Source organism: Chlorocebus sabaeus, chromosome 12 (genome assembly GCF_047675955.1).
Source record: "Chlorocebus sabaeus isolate Y175 chromosome 12, mChlSab1.0.hap1, whole genome shotgun sequence".
Lineage (NCBI taxonomy): Eukaryota > Metazoa > Chordata > Mammalia > Primates > Cercopithecidae > Chlorocebus > Chlorocebus sabaeus.
Window position 1 is genome coordinate 5,474,729 of NC_132915.1, and position 27,800 is coordinate 5,502,528.

The following is a 27,800-nucleotide window of genomic DNA, read 5'->3' on the forward strand; positions in this document are numbered from 1 at the left end:
CTTCTCCTGGTTGGTCTCTCATCCCCCTCAGTAAGAACTGTGTGAACTGTCCCTCAATTTGGGTCTGTTTAATGTTCTCTAATGATTAGAAAGGGCTTATGGGTTGGGGGGAAACGCCACAGAGGTGAAGTGCCCTTCTTATCATGCCATGCCAGATTGTGGCAACACGTGGTATCACATACTTTCTTAGGAAAATCCTGAACACACATAAAAATAGCAATAGTAGAGTAAGAACTCATTACTTGGTACTCCACAATTATCAATGCTTTTCTTTTTTCTTTTTTTTTCTTTTGAGACGGAGACTCGCTCTATTGCCCATGCTGGAGTGCAGTGGTGCGATCTCGGCTCACTGTAACCCCCGCCTCCTGGGTTGAAGCTATTCTCCTGCCTCAGCCTCCCGAGTAGCTGGGACTACAGACACCTGCCACCACGCCTGGCTAATTTTTGTATTTTTAGTAGAGACGGGGTTTCACCATATTGGCCATGCTGGTCTCGATCTCCTGACCTTGTGATCTGCGTGCCTCGGTCTCCCAAAGTGCTGGGATTACAGGCGTGAGCCACTGTGCCCGGTCCTGGATAGCTTTTCAATATGGTTGGAAGACATTTTCATTTTACTTTTCTGTTCTCTTCTCCATCCTTTCTTCTTCCCTCCCTTCCTCTATCTTTCCTTTTTAACACAAAAGGAGAAAGCACTAACAGTGCTGGCAGTCTATATCGGACCTAGATGGAAGAGCATAACACATCTAATTAAATTGCTCCCTCTCTTGGCTCAGACTGCCATGACAAAATACCATAGGCTGTGTGGCTTACAGACATTTGTTTTTCATGGTTCTTTTCCAGCCTTTTCTTCCAGCCTCCTCAGATGGGAACCCTCTCCTCTGCATTCCCACTGTTCGTCCCCATATTTTTTTTTTTTTTTTTTTTTTTGAGACGGAGTCTTGCTGTCACCCAGGCTGGAGTGCAGTGGCAGGATCTCAGCTCACTGCAGCCCCACCTCCCAGATTGATGCAATTCTCCCGCTTCAGCCTCCTGAGTAGCTGGGATTACAGGCACATGCCACCACACCCAACTAATTTTTGTATTTTTAGTAGAGACACGGTTTCACCAGGTTGGCCAGGTCTTGAACTCCTGGCCTCAGGTGATCCAGCCACCTTGGTCTCCCAAAGTGCTGGGATTACAGGCGGGAGCCATCGCACCCAGCCCCCCACATTTCTTTCAAAGCACCCGAGTTGAGGAGGGGAAATGGCATGGTCTGCCCAGGTGCTGTTACCTGTGAATTTAAAAAGAATGATAAAACCAAATTTGAATTTAAAAAAACCTTTTTTTGAGAAGGGTCTGGCTCTGTCAACCAGGCTGGAGTGCAGTGATGTGCTCTCAGCTCACTACAACCTCCACTTTCTGGGCTCAAACGATCCTCCAACCTCAGTCTCCTGAGTAACTGCAACTACAGGTGTGTACCACCATGCCCCGAGAAATTTTTGTTATTTTTTGTAGAGATGGGTTTCACCATGTTGGCCAGGCTGGTCTTGGACTCCTGAACTCAAAGTGATCCCCTCACCTAGGCCTCCCGAAGTGTTGCGATTACAGCTGTGAGCCACCGTCCCCAGCATGAATCTGCTTTTTATCACCATATGATGTCAATTTTAAAGTATCAGGGATATAATACACCTCCATGGGGGGGAGGGGGGGAATCAAGATACAGAACATTTCCAGCACCTTAGAGGTTTCAAGGAAATATTTTAATGCTTAATATATTATTTAATCTCACCCCAACTCTCCTTTTGCAGGGTGCTGAGAAACTCAATTGCAGTCATGTTTAAGCTCCCCTGGCCTTGTAGGGGCGTGGGAAGGACTAAATTTTGTGAGTCCTAAAGTCCTCTCTCTCAGGGATTACTTACCTCCAGGAGTGGCTGTTCCTGCCACCATTTCTCAACCATCCCTGTGGAGGGTCCTGAGCAATCTCCCACCCAGCTTCCCCCCCGCCAACCCCCTCCTTTTTTCTTTTTGAGACGGAGTCTCACTCTGTTGCCCTGGCTGGAGTGCAGTGGCACAATCTGGGCTCACTGCAACCTCCACCTCCCGGGTTCAAGCGATTCTTCTGCCTCAGCCTCCCGAATAGGTGGGACTACAGGCGTGCACCACCACACCCAGCTAATTTTTGTATTTTTAGTAGAGATGGGGTTTCATCATATTGGCCAGGCTGGTTTCAAACTCCTGACCTTGTGATCCACCCGCCTTGGCCTCCCAAAGTGCTGGGATTACAGGCGTGAGCCACTGCGCCCGGCCTCCCCCATCTTTTTTTTTTTTTTTGAGACAGGATCTCACTTTGTCACCCAGGCTAAAGTGCAGTGGCTTCATCAGGGCTCACTGCAGCCTCAACCTCCCCGGCACAAGTGATCCTCCCGCCTCAGCCCTGCAAGTAGCTGGGGCTACAGGCACACATACCACACCCAGCTAATTTTTTGTAGAGATGGGGTTTCGCCATGTGGCCCAGGCTGGTTTGGAATTCCTAAGCTCAAGCGATCCACCCACCTCAGCCTCCCAGAATGCTGGGATTACAGGCATGAGTCACCATGCCCGGCCCCAGCCTCCCTTTTGAGGCCTAAAATGGGGGAAAGAGATGCTCAAAGCCTTCAGCTCATTTTCCTGAGTCACTGGCCTGATTTCACTACAATTCCCAAGGCCTGGCAAGGTGCCCAGCCGTTCTCAAAGTTGGGTCTGCAGGTCCTCTCTTTTTGAACTACGTAACTGTCGATGTTCTTTACAATGTATATGTCAACCAATGCAATATATTGCAGCAGACCGAATGCTGAAGCACATGTGACAACTTATTAGATCAGATTTTAAAAAGATTCGCAAAAGTGTAAAACAGTACCACTCCTTTATTTTGGTGGTGGGCGGGGAATGTAATGTTTACTTTTTTTTTTTTTTTTTGAGACGGAGTCTCACTCTGTCGCCCAGGCTGGAGTGCAGTGGTGCCACCTTGGCTTACCGCAACCTCCGCTTCCTGGGTTCAAGTGATTCTCTTGCCTCAGCCTCCGGAGTAGCTGGGATTACAGGCGTGCGCCAACACACCCGGCTAATTTTTGTATTTTTAGTAGAGGCAGGGTTTCATCATTTTGGCCAGGCTGGTCTCGAACTCCTGACCTCAGGTGATCCGCCCGCCTCGGCCTCCCAAAGTGCTGGGATTACAGGCGTGAGCTACCGCGCCCGGCTGTTTACTTTTAAACGAAACAAACAACAAACTTTAAAGCATTTTAACTTACAATGTGGTAACATTGATAGCTGTAACACCCATAGGCAAAAGCTTGGGGCCTTCATGTTTATGAGTATAAAATGGTCCTGAGACTGAGTTTGGGAAACGCGGTAGCTTTATGAAGCGGTGCCATTCTTGCCGCCGCATCAGTGAATTTCGGAGCAGGACGGTCGTCGGTCCTCTGCCTCACCGCCAAGCAGGAGCCTCGCGCTCCAACTGCGTCCCTCGAAGTCTTCGGGCAAAAGCGGGGCTGGGGAGTCCAGTCGTGTCGCCAAGCCACGTTTCCTCGCGTGGAATGTTGGACAATGTTTTCTACCTCACAGGACCATCGAAATGACTGCGTTGGGTATCCCCGTGACATGTACGATGAGTTAACACCCTATTCTACAGAAGAAAAAGCTGAGACTCAGAGACGCCGAGAGCTTTGCTGGGGTCCCGCGACTAAGCGGTCCCGAGACCCAGACAACCGGGCCACCCGGGCAGAGCCGGTCACTACCGGGCGCCGAAAAGCCGCCGGCTTCTCCCGCCAGCTACACATCCGGCGCCGAGGCCGGAAGCTTCTCTTCCGGTTCTCAAGACCGCGTTCCGGAAATGAGTCACTCTACCAGTACCTAAAATGGCCGCCGGCCCATCCACCGTCGCGATCAATGTAAGGAAAGTGGTCACGAACCCGGAAGTTGCCCGACTCCGTCATGGCAGGCGCCGGGGGCGTGGCTTCCGGCGGCCACAGCTTGCTAGTAGCCGCGGCAGGGTCGAGCGGGGGCGGCAGCTGACAGGCGCTCCTCCCCCGACGGCAGCGGCTGGTGCCCAGCGAGGCGGGCGGCCCCCAGCTCGCGTCCCCGCGTCCCAGCCCGCGAGGCGCCAGGGCTGCGCCTGGGCATGGAAGAGGGGAAGATGGACGAGAATGAATGGGGGTACCACGGAGAAGGCAATAAGAGCCTGGTGGTGGCCCACGCGCAGGTGAGCGGCGGACGTGCGGCGCAGGTCCGGTACCTCACTCAGACTGCCGGTATCACCCCGCCCCCAGTATCCGTTTCCCCAGCAGGGTCGGTTCGACGTCCTCCTGGTACCTTCCTCCTCCCCGGCCGGTCTCCGGAATTCCCCCCTACCCCGTGGGTTTCTCATCACCCAGTATCCCCTCTCTACTGGGTCAGTGTCCCATTCCCCCAGATCCTTCTCCTGGCCGGTCTCTCGTCCCCTCAGTATTCCCGTTCCCCGTCAGAGTCAGTTCCACGGCCCCCTCCCCGCCCCGTCGGTGCCGCTCTCAGCCTCACGCGGTGCCGCCTCCCGCCTGGATGCCCGCCGGACTGCCAGGCCGCAGTGGGCCGGAGGCTTAGCTGGGACAGAGGGCCCGGCCAGCACTGGAGGAAGAAGCAGAGTGCCCACAGTGCTGTTACTCTCAGCACCAAAAGAGTTCGGCCTCGTGAGACTACGGAATTGCTGTGCTGTTAATAGTAAGGGGATGTTACCCACAGGTCCCTTCTCAACCTTTTAGAATTTGAAGGGTTTCACCTGAATTCAATGAGGGTGAAAGTTTTAGAAACTGCAGTAAGATCTCGCAAAGGTGAATCCAAGAGTGAAGGATGTGGGTCTGTGTGAGGGCCCAGATCTCTCTGACCTTTTGCTGTCTGGTACAAGCATGCAGGAATGTGGCCGGCTGGAAGGGGGGAGGGGTGTGAGGGAGGCGAGGATAGGTGTCATGTAGGGAGGAGTTAGAGCATGGGTGTTAAAGGCACAGGAATCTCAGTTCTACCACTGCCTGGTGGAGGCTCAGTGTCGACATTCGAAGTGGAACTACTAATAGAATTCACTTTGTGGGATAGTTGGAAAAATCAGTTATGCAGGAACCCATCAAGTTATGCTTAGCAAGTGATAATTATCATCCCCTTGGACAGATAGATAAAGTGAAAATAAGAGAGGTTGAGGGCACTACCCCAGTCCAAGAGCTTGTCAGGGATGATGTAGGCAGTGGAGTCCTGCCTTGCTTCTGTTGTTCCTATGCTGGGTGCATTGGTCAGCTGTAGCGTAAGCTGCAAACACCTAGGTAGTCCCTAGGTTGTGCCTTTGAATTTTGTTGCTCTTTAGCACAGGGAACTAAAGAACAGAGACTACAAGCTTTCCTCAAGATCTTTAGGTGAATTAATAATGGACCAGGCTAACCTGAAGCTGTCCTTCTCTTGTGTAGTCCGCTGTTGGGGAAAGTGAGGGATGTTTCCGCGTGAGTCCTTTTGTTGGATTACTGTCCCGATCCCCTGAATCCTTTCCCAAAACAAATACTAATCTTCCAATTCCTTGGTAAGATTAGATGTATCTCTGCATTTTAGGTAAACCTAAGGCTTTCTTTAGTGAGGACTGATATATTAAGTGTCAAAAGTAGTGGCAGATGAAGCAGCAAGTTTCAGGCTTGGAGCAAAAGGACACCCATGTTGAAAGTGCAGAGGCTTTGACACAGTTGCCTCTGGCACTTGGATCCCTCTGCATGTTCCCGACAAGTGCGTGTCCACCCTCTTCCCTGAGTCCACCCCCTTTCCTGAGCAGGCATCTCCAGGGCAGCCTGGCCCTACCCTGTTGCACAGCTCTGATTGTAATGCTTGTTTATTTTTATTTATTTATCTATTTAGAAATGGAGTCTCATTCTGTTGCCCAGGCTGGAGTGCAATGGCGCGATCTCGGCTCACTGCAACCTCCGCCTCCTGGGTTCAAGCAATTTTCCTGCCTCAGCCTCCTGAGTAGCTGGGATCACAGGCTTGCGCCACCATGTCCAGCTAATTTTTGTATTTTTGGTAGAGATGAGGTTTCACCATGTTGGCCAGGCTGGTCTCAAACTCCTGACTTCAAGTGATCCACCCACCTCGGCCTCCCAAAGTACTGGGATTACAGGCATGAGCCACCACACCAGGTTGATTGTTTATTTTTTCTTTCACCTTTTCAAATTTACCTACAGCCACGAGGCTATTCTAGACCTATACTATTCATTCTTTTTTTTGAGATGGAGTCTTCCTCTGTCTCCCAGGCAGAGAGAGTGCGGTGGTGCAATCTTGGTTCACTGCAACCTCTGCCTCCTCGGTTCAAGCAATTCACCTGCCTCAGCCTCCCAAGTAGCTGGAATTACAGGCACCTGCCACCATGCCAGGCTGCTTTTTTTGTATTTTTAGTAGAGATGGGGTTTCATCATGTTAGCCAGACTGGTTTCAAACTCCGGACCTCAAATGACCCGCCCGCCTCAGCCTCCCAAAGTGCTGGGATTACAGGCGTGAGCCACTGTACCCAGCCTCATTCTTTGTTTTATTTATTTATTTATTTATTTATTTATTTTTTTGAGACGGAGTCTCGCTCTGTTACCCAGGCTGGAGTACAGTGGCCGGATCTCAGCTCACTGCAAGCTCCGCCTCCCGGGTTTACGCCATTCTCGTACCTCAGCCTCCCAAGTAGCTGGGACTACAGGCGCCCGCCACCTCGCCCGGCTAGTTTTTTGTGTTTTTTAGTAGAGACGGGGTTTCACCATGTTAGCCAGGATGGTCTCGATCTCCTGACCTTGTGATCCGCCCGTCTCGGCCTCCCAAAGTGCTGGGATTACAGTCTTGAGCCACCGCGCCCGGCCCATTCTTTGTTTTAAATCTAAATTTGCTTTACTGTACTCATTCCTGTTTGGTGGTTGTTTTTAGCTCATCATTTGAAATTGAAGATTATCACTGCACGTAATCTCATGAGAAAATGTTTCCCAAGTTAAGGTCAGATGGAGCCTGTGCCTGATATGGTAACCTGAACCAAGCTGAGCCCACCAGCTCTGCCCTGTGGTGTATTTGCTCAGGCTGTGGACCAAGGAGGAGAGAACCATTCCTGGAAGGCAGCTTTTTAGGAACTGTTGAGTTTGAGCAGAGGGTATGTGTCAGTGGGATAGAAGACGGGTGAGGGAGAACAGGAGGAGTCTGTGGTCCTGTGGATGCTGAGCATGCGCCCGGCCTCCCTGCAGCTGGGTGTGGGAGCAGGTGGACCGTGCTACTCTGCTCAACTCCTTAGATCCACCTCATTCAGTCCGAGAGAGAGGGAGGCTTTTGCCAAGTTTTTCCAGGTAAGGAGAGGGTTGCTTTCTCTGAGAGGGCATCAGCTCCTCTCAGAATTGAAATGTCCCTAATGAGTCCTGTGCTGACCCCCATGCCCTCCACCGTGAGAACATGATTCACCTTCAGCCAGCCTGAGCCGGTCCTGCAGGAGCCGAGGGTCTAGGTAAGGAGATCTGCATGGTCATTGGCTGTCAGCACTAGAAGGAGCACAGTGACGTTCTTTCTGTAGTATGCAAACATGGGATGAGAGAGAGCCTTCTGTACAGCGCAGTACTTGTAGGAAATGAGGCCTGGGGATGGAGGAACGAGGTGTGGGCTATAGGAGGGTGTGCTCAGGGTGGGCAGGAAGGTAAACAGCAGGCCAGCCATAGAGAGGCATTTAAAGGTGTTCCTGACAGAAGGTGGTCAGCTTCCCCAAGGCCTTTCCACTCAGAGATGGCCCAGGACGATTCTCATTTTGCCTGTCAGTTTGCATTCTGCCTCTGGGATGGTTGTGCACCTGAACTTTCCCAGGCGCAGGTAACGACGGTGTTCTCTGCCTTGTGTGGTGTGGACCCTGTGGCATGCTTTGGAGGCTCTCAGCAGCCTAGCATGTTCCCTGGTGGGTGTTTGGAACCTCAGACACTGACCCTGTGGGGGCTCCTTGGTTGGGGGAACTTCTCATCTGGGCAGTTTCCTTGTTGCAGCCTGAAGGTGCAGTACTTGGGCTAGTGACCACATCTCAGGTTAGTGAAGTCCACAGACTGCCCCTTTATGCACTGCCACAGGATTTCTCTCCCGTGTTACGCCTGCACCTGCCTCCTTCACCTTCAGCTTGTTGGTTTTGGCTCAGTGTCCTGTCCTGTGAAGGTCACTTTAGGTTTGGTTTGTCATTCCATCTCCTAGGTGTCTTTAGATCTGGATTATGCACTTGTCTAGGGCACTGAGCCCCTTCTGGACCACCTCAGCCTTGGGGAGCAGGGGCAGAAGGGGGCCCACTCCTGTCATGACACTAAGCCATCATGATGTTTTCCTTCTTACTGACAGAGGTGACATGAAAGACTTTGCCATTTAGTTGGCTTACCAGCAAAGAACATTGATCACGTGTGGACAAAGCTGCTCACTTCCAGTTGTTCCAGTTTCGTGACCTTTCTGAGAGTCTGAGAGCTTCAGATCATTTCTGCAAATTGTTTTGGTGCCTGGGGAGTTTTGGTGTCCCTTTGGTGCCTGTTTGGTGCCTGGGATATTTGTCCGGGCATTGAAGGTGAAAAGTTGAAGCAGTCAGGTGCCCTCTTACTGTTTCTCTTCTCATCTTGTGTTTTAAGATTTCTGGTCCATAGATCATATATATATACATATACATATGTGTGTGTGTGTGTATATATATACTTTTTTGCCATACAGCATTATTTTGTATATCAAAATTTTAATAATTTAGATGATTATTTTGTAGTGGATGGATTAAGTCATTCATATGAAGACCTGTTTACAATGTTATGTGGAAAAAGCAGGTTACAAAAGAAGATGCATAATGTGGTTATAATTACAAAATGATTGGAAGAAAATACATGAAACTGTTCTAAGTGGCTGTGACTGGTAGTATCCTGAATCACTTTTACTTTTCTTTTGTTTTTTAAGTGTTTTCTAGATTTCGTACAATGGATATGTATGATACTCAGGAAAAAGATTAATTTTTAAAAAGTTCATACTCTTTGATTTACTAATTTCTGTTCTAGTAGTCCGTTCTAAGAGATAATTAGAAATGTAAATAAAGATCTTGTACACAAAGGTACCATTACAGAATCGCTTAGAACAGGTTAAGTGGAAAGCCGCTGTGCAGTCCTGCAGGGCTGGTAACTGGGCCATTCTTCCTCCTGTGGATGCTGGAAGCACATACGTTTATGTTCTCTGATTTTTCCGACCATAAACATATGCCAAGCCCTTGGCCGCTCCCTTTTACAATTTTAGCTGGACCTAGTTGAAATAGTCTTAGCTTTCTGTTACTGCCAGCATTTTGTTTAAACCAGTGATGTATTCTGCATTTGGAATTTTTAATGGCGTTCTGGGCTGACGCAGCTGATGTGGCTTCTTTCCTAGTGAGGTTCCTTCTCGTCTCAGCTGAGCTCATTGGAGAGCTGTGCTTGTGGCTCGCTCTTTGTTTATTCCCGTCTTTGTATCTGCAGTTGCGTGGTGAGGTCTGCTTTTTGGTGACTGTCAGCCTGTGACGGTGCCTCTCGTGCACAGGGGTTTGTCGGTTTGGCCTTGGCTCACCTCCTACTTTTACACCTTCTGAGGTGACACAGCCACTTTCCTTCTGCCTTACTGAGCCTCCTTCTTGGTCAGAATTCAGTGAGAGCGAAGCTCCCCAGTGACTTCCTTTGTCTTCTGAGAACTGCTATCCAGGAGGGTGAGAAAAGCATCATTGCTGTGTCTGCAGAGAGCAAGGCTGTGCCTAGGGCCTGGCCACTCGTGCCTTGTTGCCAAGCAGTTGGGAGATCTGAGGGCCAGGGCTTGTTCACACTTCCCTGTGGCCCTCACTATGGGCCTCTAGGCAGCTCTGCTTCCTTTTACAGGTGGCCAGGCTTTCCGTGCCTGTAGGGTCAGCCCCACACACCAGATGTGCCCATCCCCACAGGCCTCCCCTTGTTCTGAGTGTTGTGTGCATGGGTGGCCTCCCCCATGGCCCACACCTGCGCCTGCTTCAGTCCTGCAGAGGACACCATGAGGTCAGGATGGAGTTGCTGAGGCTTGAGAAGGATGTGCCCCATACAGGTTGGACAAGGGGCCAGCACCTACTGCTCCCTGCCCGCCGGCTGTCTCCAGTCTGGCCTCCTTGCTCTTGCCTGCAGAGTACTGGGCTCCCATCCTCCACAGGTATCTTGGCAATGTCACATCTTCATCCCGTGTCAAATGGGCTTTGGATTTCTGTCTGAGGCCATGCATTCCCAGTGAAGCCAAGCTCACCCTTGGGAGCGCCTCCTGTTCGAGCCCAGTACCGTAAGCCCTGCTTCTTGTTCCCTCCACGGTCCTATGCGTACTGGACATCCCTTTCTGGGTTGCAGAGGTGGACTTCGGTACCTCCTGCCCCCAGTGACTGACAGACCCTGGGCAGCCTTCCTCTCTGGCTGGGACAGAGCTGGAGCTGGAGCTGCGGGGGTGAGGTGAGGAGGGTCTACAGGGAGGGCAGCCTCTTGAGACTGGACATTTGGGATCCCCCATGGCCCCTGCCTGGGAGTCATCTTCAGTTCGGGAGAAGCCGGGGCTGAGCGTTGCTTCTAGAAGGCTGGGGCAGCATCCTGAGGGGTGACCCCTGCTGCTGTTCTCTTTTTCTATCTTCCCTTCCCACAAAAGTTGTCTGATCTCAGCTTCAGTTTATCTCCTCAGCCTGATGGAAGACTTGACCTTGGTCCTTGTCCTTTGACCTATCTCTGGAACAGCGGGTTTTGTGAGTGATACCCCTCCAGAGTGAGTCCTCCGTGAGTGGCAGGAAGATCTCTCCTCATCTGTCCTGAGAGGCTCTTCTAGTTAGTAGCTTTAATTCCACCCATGAGGTGCCCCCTCAGGCTTCCCGTTGGCAGGTGTCCCTTTTAATGTATTAGGGTTTTTGTGGCCTTCTATTTTTATTTAACACCAATTGTTGCTTCTCTCTGAAAATATAGAATATCAGAAGGAAGGAAGTGGAAAACACCCAGTATTTCTCCATGAAGAGAACAACTTTTGTTAACACTTTGGTGCACTTTCTTCTAGTCTTTTTCTACTTATTGTCAAGCATCGCTTCGCACCAGGGATGCACTCTGAGAGCTGCATTGTTAGGTGATGATGTCATATGAACACACCTAGATGGCAGAGCCTGCCTCACGCCCAGGCTGTATGGGGCAGCCTGTGGCTCCTAGTCCTCAGTCCCAGTCCTCAGTCCCAGTCCTCAGTCCTAGTCCTCAGACCCATGCAGCATGGTTCTGGACTGAGTGCTGCAGGCCGTTGGGACACAATGGGAAGTGTCTAATGGGAAGTGGGACACAATAGGACTCTAAACGTAGAAACTGTGGTATTATAATTCTATGGGACACACCATTGTTTCATGTAGTCCATCATAATTCTATGGGACACACCATTGTTTCATGTAGTCCATCGCTGACTCAAGTGTCGTTATGTGATCCATGACTGTATTTTGCCTTTATTAGGTAGTTAAGAATACTATGTATCTGTTTCTGTTTTGGGATTTTTTTCACTTAATTTTATAGCACAAATATGTAGAAACTCCTCATGCACGTCTTGCAGGATGCTCAGGGGTTCCCAGTGTTGCGTTGGCCGTCCTCGTGGGTGAGTTTTGCCGGAAGTCTTCGTACACACGTCTTTGGGCTTCTGCTGCTCAGGCTGGGCTCTTGGGTGAATCAGGCTCCTTGGCACACGTTGCAAATCGCTTTCCACACGGCCGTGCCGCCTGCCCTCCCGCTGCAGCCCAGGAAGGGATTTTTATCGAAAAATACTTTTTGCCACTTCTGTAAGTGACGAGTTGTGTCCCTTATCTTTTTAAATCTTGGGGTTATTTAGTGTGTGTGTATAAATGCATCACTCCTCTTGTTCTTCCTATTGTTTGGTGTTTTTGACTTGTTAAAATCCTTGATTTTCGGCCGGGCGCGGTGGCTCAAGCCTGTAATCCCAGCACTTTGGGAGGCCGAGACGGGCGGATCACGACGTCAGGAGATCGAGACCATCCTGGCTAACCCGGTGAAACCCTGTCTCTACTAAAAATACAAAAAACTAGCCGGGCGAGGTGGCGGGCGCCTGTAGTCCCAGCTATTTGGGAGGCTGAGGCAGGAGAATGGCGTGAACCCGGAAGGAGGAGCTTGCAGTGAGCTGAGATCCGGCCACTGCACTCCAGCCTGGGCGACAGAGCGAGACTCCGTCTCAAAAAAAAAAAAAAAAATCCTTGATTTTCATAGAATTTTCCAAAGCAGAAGCTTCCCTGTTACCAAGAATAAAGGTGCAGCTTGGGCCTTGGTCTAGCATTGCTCTTGTTAAGAAACACCCCAGCCCTCAGACTGCAGAAGTGTCAAGTTCTTCTCTTCCAATCTTAACCCTTTTGCTTCACTTTTTTTTGTTTTTTGAGAGGGAGTTTCGCTCTTGTTGCCCAGGCTAGAGTGCAATGGCGCAATCTTGGCTCACCGCAACCTCCACCTGCCAGGTTCAAGCGATTCTGCTTCAGCCTCCCGAGTAGCTGGGCTTACAGGTGTGCGTCACCACGCCCAGCTAATTTTGTATTTTTAGTAGAGACAGGGTTTCTCCATGTTGGTCAGGCTGGTCTTGAACTCCCGACCTCAGGTGATCCGCCTGCCTGGGCCTCCCAAAGTACTGGGATTACAGGCATGAGCCACCGTGCCTGGCCCTTTTTCTTCACTTTCAACATTTTATTCTAGACGTTAAGAAGAAGGTAAGCTTCAAATATCTGGTTTCGGATACTTTTTGAAAGAGGAATAGTGTCATTATCTCCGTAGCTGGTTAAGATGTGGTGAGCTGGCAGGAGCTCAGAGCCTGCTGGGGTGTTGGTTCTTGTCCCCTCCTTCATGGGAAGTCCCCCAGGTGACTGTGTTCACCCCCCTTCCCCAGCCATGGGTGCCCCTTGGACTCATTGTGTCTTTCTGCTAATGAGAGCTGCTATGGTGTGTGTTCACCTGTTTCCTGCCAGCTGCCTGCATGAGGGGAGTAGGGCCCTATGGCCTATGCATTACCGAAGCCCTCAGCCTGGCACATCTTGGGGACCACCCACCTCAGCCAGCCCAGCCTGATCAGGCGCCTCACATGGGGCAGTTGGCATGGGCTGTAGAGGATAGGTGAGCTGAATGTGTCTGAGTTTTGGTATTAATGAAAACTGGCTGATGCTGTGGTTCCCCTGGGGGTGTGTGGGTGGGTAGATTTCTTGTGATAGTTTTTGGATCATAAATGGGTGGGTGGAGAAAGCAGTTTCCCTTGAAATGGACGAATCATTGTATTCAGGTTTCTTTGGTTGGCTGTGGCTCTTGGGCTCCGTAATGGGAAGGGATAGCAGGAGATTTCCCGTGAGTGACAGCAGGGAGGTCAAGCCACTGTGTTTGGATGTGGTGGTGGAGGAAATGTGAGGAAGGGGCTGGGAGGGCTGAGCGGGAGGGCCGCTTTGGGCTTCTCTGACCAGGCTTGGAAGGCTTGTGTCCGTGCCCTCTCTTGGGGGCAGCACAGTACCCAATGCCCCCAGCCCCTGCTGGTGACTCAGTAGCAGCCAGGAGCCTGGCCACCAGAAAGATGCTGAGAACTTTCCAGGGTCCAGGCCCTCCTCTAAACTTGGCTTCACCCAACGTGATCTTCCTTCATTCTGTAAACCGGAACTCAGTTGCCCACCTTAGAGGGAGAGACGGCTGCAGATGATGGACTTTAGGAGTGTATCGCGGACCCTGAAGCACTGGTACTAGCACCTGCTGGCTATTGCAATAATAATTAATAAGTGCTAGCGGGAAGAGTGGTGTTATTTTATTATCCACAAGGACTGAGGCCTAAGGCCTGCAATCATTTAGGCCGACATCTTTTTCTCCTGGGACCTGTGTATGGGTTTTCTTTGTATAGTGCCCCGTTTAACTTATTTTTAAAAAATTTTTCTTTATAAGCCAGATAATGGCTTTCTGAATTATACATTACGTGAGTAGTTTTGTATGTAATAATCATAGGAAATTTATAATTTCCATTTATAAATAGACAGAAAAGACCAGTTTTCCCGCCTTTCCTGGCAACAGAGTGGCAGGGAACTTTGGAAAGCTGAGTCCACATTAGCAGGTGAATGCTGCCAGGGGAGGGGGTCCTATGTTCTTGTAGTTGGCATTTCTCTTCATGGGCCCACTGAACTCCTTCCTCTGAGGCTACAGTGGGGAATTTCTGTGAAGAGAAAGCTCGTGTGTCTCGGCCTGGCGTCACCCTGCTCAGGACTGCTCAGGACTGCTTTGCTACAAAAGTCCATTGTGCAGCTTATGAGTGAGTTCTGTGAGAAACCGAGAGAGGCCTTGCTTTCCTGTAGGTGCCGCAGAGCTCTGTGCATGCAGTCTGGCAGGTGAGTAAGCTTGGTCCCTGTGGGTGGCGGGGTTTGCCCTGTGTGAGGGACAGGGTGAGAGCTTGCACCATGGCAGCCTGGGTCAGTTTACACTAATCAGGGATTTAATGTAATATATTTTCTTATCGTGTTGATTTTCAAGCATGACCCTCAATCACACTTACACATCACTAGCAGGGCATCGCTGAATGCCTGCCATCGGTGGAGAGCTATACTGTGTTTGGTGCCTAATTGTTGGAGGGCGGGTCAGGCACACTCAAATAGCACACACCATCATGTGTAGGTGAGGAGCAAACACACTTTTAGGGGAACGAGCTTCTGGAGAGCTGTCGAGAGTTAGGACTTCTGTCGATCAACTTCTGCCTTTCCTTAAATTGTGGTGGAATTATAGTTCCATTAAAATGATCCTTAGCCAGTCGATTCCCATGATTGATTGTTGATGCCTGCCTTCAGCTTGGAAGGGGACAGCGGTAGCATGCATGCCTTGATCTTGGCTTCCCCAGGTCTCAGCTTGGGGCTCAAGGAGGGGACAGCTATCTGCAGCACAGCGAGCCAGGAGCATGGCACTGGCTGGGAACTGGAGCTCAGTCGGAGGAGCCCAGGGGGCCGGGTGCCTGGGATTTAAGAGCAACTACGTACATTGTCTAAATAGGGCTGTGGGGAGCGGGCGGGGGAGTCTGGCTTGGTCTCCATAGGGCCTTTGTTGCTCCTTAGGCATCTTTTGATCTAGAAAATGTCCCTTTCTAAGCCGTCTTCAGTGCAGCCTGCTTCCTCCCTCCTGCTTAGGCTTTGCCCTGTGGCCTCAGCAGGGGCGCTACCCAGGGCGTTGGACCCCCCCACCCTTGCACTGCAGCTAGAGCCCCTCCCAGGCGCGTTCTCCTTCCTACATATGATATATGTTCTTAGAATGTATTTTTTGAACATTTAACCAATTGAAATATTCAAAATAAAGATAAATTAAAAAGAAGTTATCATAATCATTGCTACTTGGAGATGTTAAACTTATGCCGAATGTCCTTTCAGACCTTTTGATGTCGACACATCATACTTATTTTATTTAAACATTTTTATTTTAAAAACTTGAAGTGTAACAAATCTACAGAAAAGTACTCAGATCATGGGTATAGCTTAATTATCACAAAGTAAGCGTACCCGTAATCCTCTGACCAGTCCCTTCTAGAACCTTCCTCAGCAACTATTCATGCACACCCAAGGGGTGGGCACAAGGGGTCAGTGTTACCTGTTTTTTGAGCTTTATATAAATAGAATTACACCCATACGTGTGTGTGTGCACGTGTGTTTCTCTTTTTATGAAAATTGGCTCATAAGCCCTGTTCGGTAGCTTTTTTCATTTAGCAGTATGTGATGACCACACGTCTGTGTCTGTAAATACTGATCTTTCTTATCAGTCATTGACTGGTATTACATGGTTTGAAATGTGTGCCACTGTGTTTAAACCATCTCATTGTTGGGCATTTAGGTTATTTCTATTTTATTTATTTCCTTAAGATCAAGTCCTGGGAGGGGCTGGTGGGTCAGAGGCTGGAGGTTCCTAGTTGTCCTGCTGCCCAGTGTGCCCTTGTTGGGTCCCAGCCCTGGCCTCTCTGCCCTGGGGGCTTCCCAGCCTCCTTGCCGTGGAGTCTCGCTGTGGGCTTTGTCCCCTGAGGATGGGACCCCCAAACTGACTGACACCTCGTGCCTTGGCTTTGAGCAAATACTCATCAGATGTGTGTTATTTTCTAACAGCGCTGTGTCGTGCTGCGGTTTCTGAAGTTTCCTCCAAATAGGAAGAAGGTAAGATGGGTGGGTTTGCACCCAGACATTACAACAATTATTTAAGAAAACTCTGATTTCTTTTTTCCGATGTAGAAATATTGATGCTAGTTGTAGGATTCAAAGATGATACAAGCATTCAGTGCAGGAAGTGGTGTGTCCATCATTCCTGATGTAAAACTGACTGGGCCCAGCATGTTGACCTGTGTGTCACTGTGGTAGTCCATGTGGCCCTCAGCCAGGAGCTGCCCTAGCCTGGCACGTGGGTGCTGCTCAGAGGGCCCTGCTTGTGGCGAGGACCCCAGGACCAGGCAAACTTTGCCTTGCCGAGTTCCTTAGCACCTGCTGCCTCAGTTTCCCCATCTGTGGAATTGTATCTATGAAAATAGAGTCTCCAGTGCTGTGGTAGACAGTCTGTGTTAAACATTGCAGTGGAAGGGAGTTGTTAGGTTTCTTTTCTGTGAGTCATCCAAGCAAAATGCCATGGACCACCCGTAAAAAAGCATTGCCCTTTCGTTTTTGACCACTGAGTTGCAACTTTCTGTGCAAATCTCTGTCGGTCCTGGGTGCATACTGAGTCGCGGAGGCTTCCTGCATTAATGGCTCTTCTCTGCTCCCCATCTGATGTGTGTGGGTCCTGTGAGGGGGACACATGCAGCTGAGCTGGGGGTGAGCTCCTGGACGGTGGCTGTTCCACTGTGGGGCAGGCGGAGGCTGGCTTGGGCGAGGGTAAGGGGTTGATGAGTCACTGCCCCTTGAGGGCTCCTGGGAGACGGCAGGTTGGAGCATCTGAGGTAGGGGTCATAGAAAGGGAGGCCGGGGGGTTGTGGTGGCTGGAGGTGACAGCTGCCGCGTGGGCACAATAGAAAGAGGGGAGAGAGCCATGGGAGAAAGCTGCTGTTGGTGGGGCCACAGTGGGTGTGGGGTCGGGGTGGGCAGGCAGGGGAGGTAGGAAGGCCCCACTGTCTTCCGGTTTCTGCCTCAGCTGCTGAAGAGAAACAGGCCAAGGTGGTTTTGGTTTGTGGAAAGCATCCCGTGGAAACAAAGTCCCTGTGGCTGCCTCCAGCCTTCTCTGCCTCCTTCTCTGCCGAATTCAGTGGCTGCAGAGCCCAAACCACCCTGACCTTGACGCCCCCAAGGCCCGGCCTCTGTGGACCCTGTCAGATCTGTGTCCACAGATGTGAGCGGGCCAGTGTCTGCCAGCAGTCGGCTACATTTCCTCTGTAAATGACATAATGTGACACACTGTGTGATCTGTGGAGACTTGAGTGGTCACTTTTCTGTTGACCAGGGGGTCTTTTTCTTTTCTGAGACAGAGTCTCGCCCTGCCGCCCAGGCTGGAGTGCAGTGGTATGGTCTCGGCTCACCACAACCTCTGCCTCCAGGGTTCAAGTGATTCTCCTGCCTCAGTCTCCTGAGTAGCTAGGATTACCGGTGCCTGCCACCACGCCTGGCTAATTTTTGTATTTTTAGTAGAAACAGGATTTCACCATGTTGACCAGGCTAGTCTTGAACTCCTGACCTCAGGTGATCCGCCTGGCTCGACCTCCCAAAGTGCTGGGATTACAGGCGTGAGCCACTGTGCCTGGCCAGGGTTTTTTTTTGTCAGAAGCTGTGACCGCAGCTGTACCGGGCTACTGGGTGTGTTCTGGAGTTTTCTGTCAGGCTTAGTTCGGACTAGTTTTGTTGCACAGCCACGGGACACCTGCACGTGCTGTGGCCGTGCGGGCAGCAGGTTCTCCAGAGGCTACGGGGGCACAGGGCAGCTGCACAGTCCTGGGACCTTCTCAAGCATGAGCCAGGCACTGGGCACCTCCGGGCCTGCCCTGGATGAGCACCCACAAAGGCAGCTGCCCCGCAGGGAGCAGAAGACTGCCAGGCCAGCCTTTGTGGATGTCTTCCAGGAGCAGCGTACCAGGGCCCTCTGGGCTTCTCACCTTTGAGACAGGTTGAGGGACATGGGGGTGATTTCTGTCTCAACCAGTTTCATCACCTTACTGATTCTTTAAGAACCTCTGACTGGGGAAAGAATATTCTACATTTAGAGGCTAAAGAGTAAAATCTCTTTAGAGATTGAGATGTGAGATGTCAGAGGTTTTCAAAGTCACATTCCTTGGAAGGCATGTTTAGGGGCCGCTTTGGGAGAAGGGCAGACGGGAGGCGGCAGCAGTGCGGTCCTCAGACTGCTACCTTCCCAAGTCTGGGCTGGGGAGGGTGGCATGGCTGGGGAGGGACGCTGGTGAGGCGGCGCACTGGGGACCTTCCCCTGGGTCTGAGGGCCATCACTCGGGTTCTGTCTGTGGCTGGGACGTCCCCGCTGCTTGTGGCAGAGTCTGTGGTGGTTTTTACCTCTCCCCTCAAGCAAGGCTCCGTCGGGAGGTCCCATCATGAAGGCTTTCTTGTGGTTGTCTCTTACAGACCTCGGAAGAGATATTTCAACACCTGCAGAACATAGTGGACTTTGGCAAAAATGTCATGAAGGAGTTTTTGGGGGAGAACTATGTTCATTGTGGGGTAAGTGCTTTTTATTCATGTCTGAATTCTTGGGTATGTTTTGCGTCAATACTGCCAACTTCCCGGTGATCTTCTGGAACTTTGTGGTTAATGATAACCCGCATCCAGCTAGTCTCCAAGTGTTTCTCATTTGCTGTGCTGGGTGGCAGCGGAGTGGATACTTCAGTTTCTCTTTCCTAGCTGAGAAGCCTGGGGTTCAGAGGGCCCACATGAGCCCCTGCTCCCCAGGACCCGTCTCTGCTGGCCCTCCTGGAGGCTCCTGCTGGGTGAGGGCTCTTGAGCAGCATCCAGTGCCACTAAGCCTCAAGGAATGGCTTTGCTCTCTGCCCCTGAGCACCTTTGAACACAGGACGCCCAACATGGGAGGGTGGCAGGGCCTGCTGGGGCCGTCCTGGGTGCGGCTCATCACACCCAGGAAGGGCCTCAGCTGCTCAATGAATGTTAAAAGCTGGGGTTTAGAGAAAAGCTGTGGGAGCCTCTGGGTGTTGCCACCTGTGCTGGGATCTGTGGGAATGGGACCAGGGTTGCCAGCCCTGGCTCACCTCTTGCCTGGGGCTGTGCTCTGAGCAGATCTGTGATTTTGAGGCCTGGACAGGCCCCTGGGCCCCACCCTTCTCCAGCCGCTGTGGGCGCGTGACTTTTCTCCAGCCTGTTCACTGCACTGTTGTGGTGTTGGGAGCATTTGGAGGTCCCCTGTTAGGAAGATTCATGCAGTTTTTTCCCCTGGGCATATCCCTTGGACGGTTCTGTGCTGTGACCAGTTTTCTCCTTGAGGAAGGAACATTCTTAGAGGCGAGATCCACCAGAAGCCTCTGTGACCGGAGGACTCATGTGGTGATGGCCCTTGTTGGCCAGGGGCATGGGATTAGACTCGAGGTCCCTTGGCTACCTGGTGGGGTGAGCATTGGGGACTGCTCTGAGGGAGGGGACAGGACGGGGAGCATTTCCAGCAATCAGCAGTCTGGCTCTGGGTTTGTCCTCAGTGGGAAGGGTCACAGTAAATGAACCCACAGCAAACAGGGCTCAACCCACAAGGCCGCCTGTGAGTGCATTTCCTCCGCCTTAAGATACCGACAAAGTGAAGCAGAGCTTGTTTGCGCTGCAGGTGAGCGTGTCCCAGCAGGACACCGCTGGGCTCTGGCGCAGTGGGAAAGTGGGCAGAGCCCATTTCAGGCTGACGATGTACCCCTCAGGGTGGCTGCGTCTGCAGGGCCACACAGGGCCACGTGAGGGAAGAACAGAGGTGTCGGCGAGTTGGGCAAAGCGTAGCGTTTCCCTCCTGCTGGTTGTGAGGCAAGATACAACCAGCCCTGTGATGACAGAGACAGGGACAGCCACACCCTGGCTCCTGGCCTTGCCCGGTGGGTGTGACGCTGGTCTGGGCCTGTCTCCAGTGCTGGGTCTGGGAGCTGGAGAGTTTAGGAAATGGGGAAGGGGCAGAAGCTGCTTGTCTTGTTCCTCCACTGTTGCTACTTACATACTGGAGGAACCTGAAGGCTCGGAAGTTCCAGCTTGCTGCTGCTGTGGGCCAAATCCTGGTGAGGTTGTACGCTCTCTGGCGCCAGTCTCAGCTCTTTTGGAACCTCATATGCTGACAGTTCTGTGCTGTGGCCCAGTTTTTAGGCAGGGGACATGAGGAGTGAAGGGACAGCCAGGCTGGTGGCTCCTTGTCCTTCTGAGCAGTTGTCCCTTTGCCATTTAGAGAGTGACGCCTGGAGGTCCTCCCACATCTCAGCACCCAGGTTACAGGAGTTCTGTGGGAATTCCAGGGGACAGTCCAGGCGGGGACTTCTGTGGGCTTTCCCTCTGGTCCTCTTAGGTGAATGCCTTGTGCAGGAGCTGGTTGGTGCGTCCTCACATGGTTGGATGGTGGTGTGGTCCACACTCGCCAGTGTAGTTGGACTTGTAAGAGGATGCTTACTGTCAGTATTTGTTTGTTTTTGTTTTCTATCTTGCTCTGTCACCCAGGCTGGAGTGCAGTGGTGTGATCATGGCTCACTGCAGCCTCGACCTCCCAGACTCAAGTGATCCTCCTGTCTCAGACCCCCGCCCGAGTAGCCGGGACTACTGGTGTGCACCACCACACCCAGCTAATTTTAGTTTTTTTTTTTTTTTTTTTTTTTTTTTTGTGGGAACTGGGTTTCACCACGTTGGGCAGGCTGGTCTTGAACTCTTGGGCTCAAGTGATCAGCCTGCCTTGTCCTCCCAAAGTGCTGGGATTATAGGTGTGAGCCACTGTACCAGGCCAGCATTTTATTTTGACTTTAAACACAGATATGCTTATTATAAAATCAATGATTTACAGCTGTTGGAAATAAACCCAGGTCTGCTTTTCACCTGGGTGACTGTGAGTTCAGGCCGTGCATGGGCAGACAGTGGTGTGGAGGGTCATTGCCCTGTATGTGGACCTGAGACCTGCGTGGCTGCCGTGTCTCCCAGTAGTATGTGCTGTGGGGTGGGGGCCAAGGCAGAGTGAGGACCTTGTGTGGTTCTGAGCAATGGTTCTCACACTCGAGGCATCCAGAGTCGGCATCCAGAGTCCGCATCCAGAGTCGGCATCCAGAGTCGGCATCCAGAGTCCGCATCCAGAGTCGGCATCCAGAGTCGGCATCCAGAGTCGGCATCCAGAGTCCGCATCCAGAGTCGGCATCCACGCCTTTTGTGCTTTTGCTTTCTTTGAAGTGGAGCCAGAACTTGGACTTCCTGGAGATGATCCAGTTTACGAATTTTTGTTTTGTTTTGTTTTCGTTTTTGTTTTTGAGACACAGTCTCGCTTTGTCGCCTGGGCTGGAGTGGCGTGATCTCAGCTCACTGCAACCTCCGCCTCCCGGGTTCAAGCAATTCTCCTGCCTCAGCCTCCTGAGTAGCTGGGACTATAGGCGTGCGCCACCATACCTGGCTAATTTTGTATTTTTGGGAGAGATGTGGTTTCACCATGTTGGTCAGGCTGGTCTCGAACTCCTGACCTTGTGATCCACCTGCCTTGACCTCCCAAAGTGCTGGGATTACAGGCGTGAGCCAACGCGCTCAGCCTCAATTTACAAATTTTCGAATGTTTACATTCCCCACTCTTGTCCATTGTGTCACCTTACCTAATTCTGTACTAAGTTTATAAGTCACATTTTGTTGCTTTATAGCATGTTTAGGTAAATGACAAATCGCAAGTGAAACTGGCGCAGCTGACTGGGAGCGGATAGGGTGGTGGTGGAGGGGAACAGGTGTGACGGCGCAGGGTGGGGAAGGCATGGTCTCTGTGGGCAGGATCCCACCATTCTTAGCCTAGTAGATCTCCTGTGTCCCTTTGGGACTTTTTCAGAAGTCACAATTCTGCCACTCTAGAAACATGAGAGGATGGGGAGATGGTAAGCAATGTGGCTTAAATAAAAACCTTTCATCTGGGAAACTGCATAGAAGAGCCATGTGGAGGACAATGCTGGTTATGCCGCATCCTCCAGGGCTGAGGAGGCACAGGCCACCTTCCTGAGATAAGTGATTTTTCAGATGCTGAGCTGCTCCTCAGGTGGAAGCGTGAGGTCCTCAGGTCGTCTGAGTGGTCAGTAAGGGTCTTCCATGTGGTCTAAGAACTGCTGTGGGTCCATAAATGCTGTGAAGACTGGAAAGGGGCTTGGAAGGGGTGCTTGGTGGCGAGAGACGCTGACCTTGAGGCTGGTCACCACCGTGGGCCCAGCCATTCTGAGAGCTGACCACCGATTGCAGTGAAATGTTCATGTCTCTGTTTAACCTGGACATGTCTTGAAAATAATAGAGCAGCTTTTATTCCCAAAACCTGCACACTGATTTTTTTAAGCAGTAAACTTTAAAAAATATTATAAATTACACATAACATAAAAACCTACAGCTCAACTATTTTTAGGCCTGCATTTCTGTGGCATTGTGTTCATGTCATTGTGCAATTCACCCTGAGAATTTTGTGTATTTTCTTACAGGAAGTCATTCAGCTACCTTTAGAGTTTGTGAAACAGCTTTGTTTAAAGATACAATCTGAAAGACCAGGTAAGGGTGTTTAACTTACAAATATTGTTTGTAATTTAAAATATTCCATTTGAAATGATTGTCCATGTTAGGTATATGCAGTTTTCAGTAATTCTTTTTTTTTTTTTGTGCTGGAGTCTTGCTCTGTCGCCCAGGCTGGAGTGCAGTGGTGCGATCTCGGCTCACTGCAAGCTCCACCTCCCAGGTTCACACCATTCTCCTGCCTCAGCCTCCTGAGTAGCTGGGACTACAGGCGCCCGCCACCATGCCCAGCTAATTTTTTGTATTTTTAGTAGAGACAGGGTTTTACCGTGTTAACCAGGATGGTCTCGATCTCCTGATCTCGTGATCCACCCACCTTGGCCTCCCAAAGTGCTGGGATTACAGGTGTGAGCCACCACGCCCGGCCAATTTTCAGTAATTCTTTTGCCAGAAACTTCATTATCAGGGATAGAAATCCTGGGAGCTCATGGTTACAATTTTCTGTATCAGAAAACCAGAGCACTGCACAGAATATGTGATGAAGAACCAGTAAAGGCAGGTGCGGTGGCTCTCGCCTGTAATCCCAGCACTTTGGGAGACTGAGGCGGGCACATCACCTGAGGTCAGGAGTTTGAGACCAACCTGACTAACATGGTGAAACACTTTCTCTACTAAAAAAAAATATATATATATATGTGTGTATGTATATATGTGTATGTATATGTATATGTGTGTATATATGTCTGTATATATATGTATATATGTGTGTGTATATGTGTGTGTGTGTATATATATATATTTGCAAAAATTAGCTGGGCGTAGTGGTGGGCACCTGTAATCCCAGCTACTCGGGAGGTTGAGGCAAGAGAATCACTGGAACCCGGGAGGCAGAGATTTCAGTTAGCTGAGATCACGCCACTGTACTCCAACCCCAGGTGACAGAGCGAGACTCCATCTCAAACAAACAAACAAGAAAGAACCAATTAATACCACAGAAAAAAGCATGAGGGAAGAGCTGGAGGTAGAGGGTCTGGGGCAGACTTAAGAAAGGGAAAGGTTCCCAGAGGCCTGGGAGAGGCAAAAGGAAACTGAGGTGACCTGAGCTTCAGGAGGGAGGGCCTGGCCCAGGACGGTCTGCAGCCCTGGAAGCTGCCCCCAACCGGAGTCTAGGCTAGGTCCATGTCCTTCTGAGGAACAGGGAATCTAGGGGCCTTCTGTGGCATCACCTTCCCCATCCTCACGCTGTCCTTCCCCAATCCCCTCCCATCCCTTAGCCTCTCCCTTTCTCCTCCATCCCCACCCACTCCCTTTTCTGCACTTGCTGATGGCCTTATGGACAGGAACCAGGTCAAAGGTTTTTTTTCAATCAGTGATCAAAGAGATAAATTTCATGAGTTGAGGGTGGAAATGCCTCTGCCCGGAGCACAGCCAGGCAATGAGGGTGTGGAATTGGCCAGTATAAAATTTTTTCCTGATTTGATTTGGAAAATGGAAGCAAACCATTCTGTGGGTCTGCAGTCTCTGGCTGGAGCAGGGAGGAATGGGCTGCACACTGCAGGAAAGGCTGAGGAGGCGGGAAGGCCACAGGACAGTGGCTAGGCTCCAGTTCTTCCTCTCGGTGAATGCGGTCTGAGCCCGGCTCCAGGGTGTTCTGCTGCTCAGCCTGCCATTTCATAACAACCATGGGAGGTTTATCACACCAGTGATAAGAACCAGACTTGGAGTAAGGCTCATTATGTTAAAGGAGGAAAGCCTGTCCCTGGCGTGCCTGGAGCCCAGGCTTGTTTGGTTCTGTACATACCACGGCTTCCACAGATTTGGTGCTGAGGAAATATTGGAGCACTGGGGACTGGGAAGGGCCTAGATGTGAAAGAAGGTAGAGCCTGCAGCCCCGTCCTCTTCAAGTTCCTGGGCTAAGGGTGTTGTGGAATTAGGGGACCATCCCCAAGACCACCCTCAGGATTTATAATATGCTAGAAGGACCAACAGAACTCACTGTTTTACTCATGGTTATGGTTTATTACAGGAAAAGGATAAAGATGGAACCAGCCAAGGGGAGAGGTGCAGGGGTGGGATCCGGGAGAGACCTGGCATGAGCTTCTGTGTCCTCTCCCCAGGGGTGGTGTGGGCAGTATTCACTCTCCCATCGACTATGTGTGACACACTCGTGGAGTATGCCCACCAGGCTGGTGTCCAGAGTTTTCATTGGGGCTCAGGCACATCGACATGGCTGACCATCCGTGTGGCTGACTGCAGTCTCCAGCCCCTCCACAGCTTGAACCAATACCACAAGGCCTGAAGCTACCCCCTACATAAACCATGTTGTTTTTTCTTTTTTTTTTTTTTTTGAGATGGAGTCTTAACTCCGTCGCCAGGCTGGAGTGCAGTGGTGCGCGATCTGGGCTCACTGCAACCCCCTCTGCCTCTCTGGTTCAAGCGATTCTCCTGCCTCAGCCTCCCGAGTAGCTGGGACTACAGGCATCTGCCACCACGCCCAGTTAATTTTTTGTATTTTTAGTAGAGACGGGGTTTCACTATGTTGGCCAGGATGGTCTCGATCTCTTGACCTCATGATCTGCCCACCTTGGCCTCCCAAAGTGTTGGGTGTTGGGATTACAGGCATGAGCCACCGTGCCCACCTTTCTTTTTTCTTTCTTTCTTTTTTTTTTTTTTTTTTTTTGAGACAGTCTCGCTCTGTTGCCCAACCTCCGTCTCCAGAGTTCAAGCAATTCTGCTTCAGCCTCCCAAGTAGCTGCTACCATAGGCACATGCCACCATGCCTGGCTAATTTTTGTATTTTTAGTAGAGACGGGGTTTCACTATGTTGGCCAGGCTAGTCTTGAACTCCTGACCTCGTGATCCACCTGCCTCAGCCTCCCAAAGTGCTAGGATAACAGGTGTGAGCCACCGTGCCTGGCCTTAACCATGTTGTTACTCTTTGTGTTCCACAATCTCCAGGGAAACATGAGGTTTTCATCAGGCACAGAGATGCCCCCTGGAACCAGGGACAAGGTGGGGCATGTTTTGGGCAGGGATCATCTCATCTCTCTCACTGACCTTGCTCTGTATATGACCCTTGCTCTGTTTTCCAGAGTCTCGCTGTGACAAGGACCTGGACACTCTCAGTGGTTACGCTATGTGCCTTCCCAATTTAACCAGACTTCAAACCTACCGCTTTGCAGAGCACCGGCCCATTCTGTGTGTAGAGATTAAGGTGACCTGTCGAGGGGCAGATGGTGTGGGTAAGGGGGAAAGGTCAGTCCTGGGCAGTGAGTCTGAGAGTCATGTGCCTTGGGTTCCAGTTCCCACTGAAGTGAGTGGTGGGCACTCTCGGCTCCTGGAAACTTGCTTCTCTCCTTCCACAGCCCCCACCTGTGTTCTGGTTCCTGCCATGGCTCCCAGACCCCAGGTTTAGGCTCATTCCTGGTAGTTCATGACAGAAGACCTCACCCACCCTGCATGCCTGGGCTAAAACAAGCCCTGGTTGAGGGTCACCAGAGGGAAGCGTGTTTGGTCCCCCCACCCCGTTTTGCTCAGAGGGCACGGCTTGCCAGGGTCCCCTGGGGCCTTCCTCTGTGCCCCTCCCTGCTGGCCATGCCTGCTTGGTGCTTGGCTGCTGTTTGCTGTGCTGCAGGAGCCCCATCCACAGGTTGCCCTCTAGACTGGGAAGCTCCCCGTGTCCTGCTCAGGATGGATTTTCCTGGAGGCACAAAGGCCAGTGTGACCCTCAGGCACTGGTGTGTCATGGCCAGGAGTCCTGAAATTCTGTGGTGCCAGGCAGTGGGGGCTGCTTGGGCCAGGGGCCCCCTTGCTTCAGCTCTCTGCTGCCCACGTCAGGGGTGGCTATCAGAGTCCCTCAGGAAGCTGCCTCACACGTCTCTCTTCCAACTCGAAGGCAGCGATTTCTGGGTCACACTCCTGGCCTGAGCTCATGCCTCCTGATCCTCCTCACTTGTGGGTGGATGTTCTGCTTCCCCAGCCACCATCTCCAGTGCCCAAGGCTCAGCGCAGGCCTGTGTGTCGTGTATGCTCAGAGGCTGCAGCTTTTAGAGGGCATGGGGCTTCCTTGACCTTCTGGGAGCCTAGCAACTATCAGATGGGCCCCTGTCGGGCCATGTGCTAGTGTCAGCGGGAACAATGGTTCTGCTTCTTGGAGCTGGGAGTCCTGGGTCCATCTCTTATAGAGTCTTGCAGTGACATTCTTGAATAAAAGCACAAAGCTACTGTGTGTTGTGCTTGTGCTGAGCTAGTGTAGGGCACCGCTGACCCTCCCCAGTGAGAGTTCCGGCCGTGGGTCCTCTAGCAGAGATGTTTGTGTGATCTGATGCAGGAAGTGTTGTTCCCACTGGGAGGTGCAAATGAAAACAGCTTCTGGGGCCATTTGTGCGTAATTATCTTGCTGCACTCATTATCTTGTAGTCAGCAATATGTCTATTTAGAGGTATGTGATTTCTTCCTAAATGTTTTTTCTCCTTATTTATTTTACAGCCAAAATGTGGGTTTATTCCTTTCTCGAGTGATGTCACGCATGAGATGAAGCATAAGGTCTGTCGTTACTGCATGCACCAGCACCTCAAGGTGAGGAGAGCCAACGCCCAGCCGTGGGCTACTCTAGCGGCACGCCGGGGATCTGGGCTGAGGCATGGGCACACACAGTTTTCAGAAGAGTAAAAGAAAATGTGGATATTTTTAGTCGACATTTCATTTCACAAAGTGATTCATGTTCACCTTTTTTATTTTTTAAATTTGGAGACAGGGTCTCTGTCACCCTGTCAGGCTGGAGTGCAGTGATGGAATCATACTCACTGCAGCCTCCACCTCCTGGACTCAAGCAGTCCACCTGCCTTGGCCTCCCAAAGTGCTGGTGTGAGCCACTGCGCCCGGCCTGTGTTTGCCAGATTCACTCTTTTTAAAATATATAATTCAGTGGTTTTAGTCTCTTCACAAGGTCGTGCAATCATCACTTCTATCTAGTTGCTGACATTTTTATCACTTCAAAGCAAGGTATCTTCCTCTTTCTATATTAATCTGGCATATTACATTGGTTTTCGCATGTTGGACCAACCTTGCATTTCTGGTATAAATCCCAGTTGCTCATGGTGTATGATACTTTTATATGCTGCTGAATTGAGTTTGCTAGTTTTTTTGCTGAGGGTTTTTGAATGAT

The 27,800-nt window shown here is 51.0% G+C and overlaps 1 protein-coding gene and 1 long non-coding RNA gene across 2 annotated transcripts in view; one reads left to right on the forward strand and one right to left on the reverse strand.

Annotated features, from left to right (window-relative positions):
• Positions 1–2,862: 2,862 nt before the first annotated feature.
• Positions 2,863–5,165, reverse strand: LOC119624396 (uncharacterized). The gene is made up of 2 exons (XR_005240489.2): positions 4,769–5,165; positions 2,863–4,129 (listed from the first exon to the last, which is right to left on the reverse strand). It is a non-coding gene; the product is annotated as an uncharacterized lncRNA (long non-coding RNA).
• The window catches only part of IPPK (inositol-pentakisphosphate 2-kinase), a 62,201-nt gene continuing 38,514 nt past the window's right edge, over positions 4,114–27,800 (forward strand). Inside the window, exons 1-6 of the mRNA XM_007969741.3 lie at positions 4,114–4,216; positions 16,118–16,165; positions 18,563–18,658; positions 22,606–22,672; positions 25,726–25,847; positions 27,122–27,211. Of these exons, the coding sequence (XP_007967932.3) occupies positions 4,136–4,216; positions 16,118–16,165; positions 18,563–18,658; positions 22,606–22,672; positions 25,726–25,847; positions 27,122–27,211 (504 nt within the window). The 5' untranslated portion in view covers positions 4,114–4,135. The remainder of the gene's footprint in view (positions 4,217–16,117; positions 16,166–18,562; positions 18,659–22,605; positions 22,673–25,725; positions 25,848–27,121; positions 27,212–27,800) is intronic.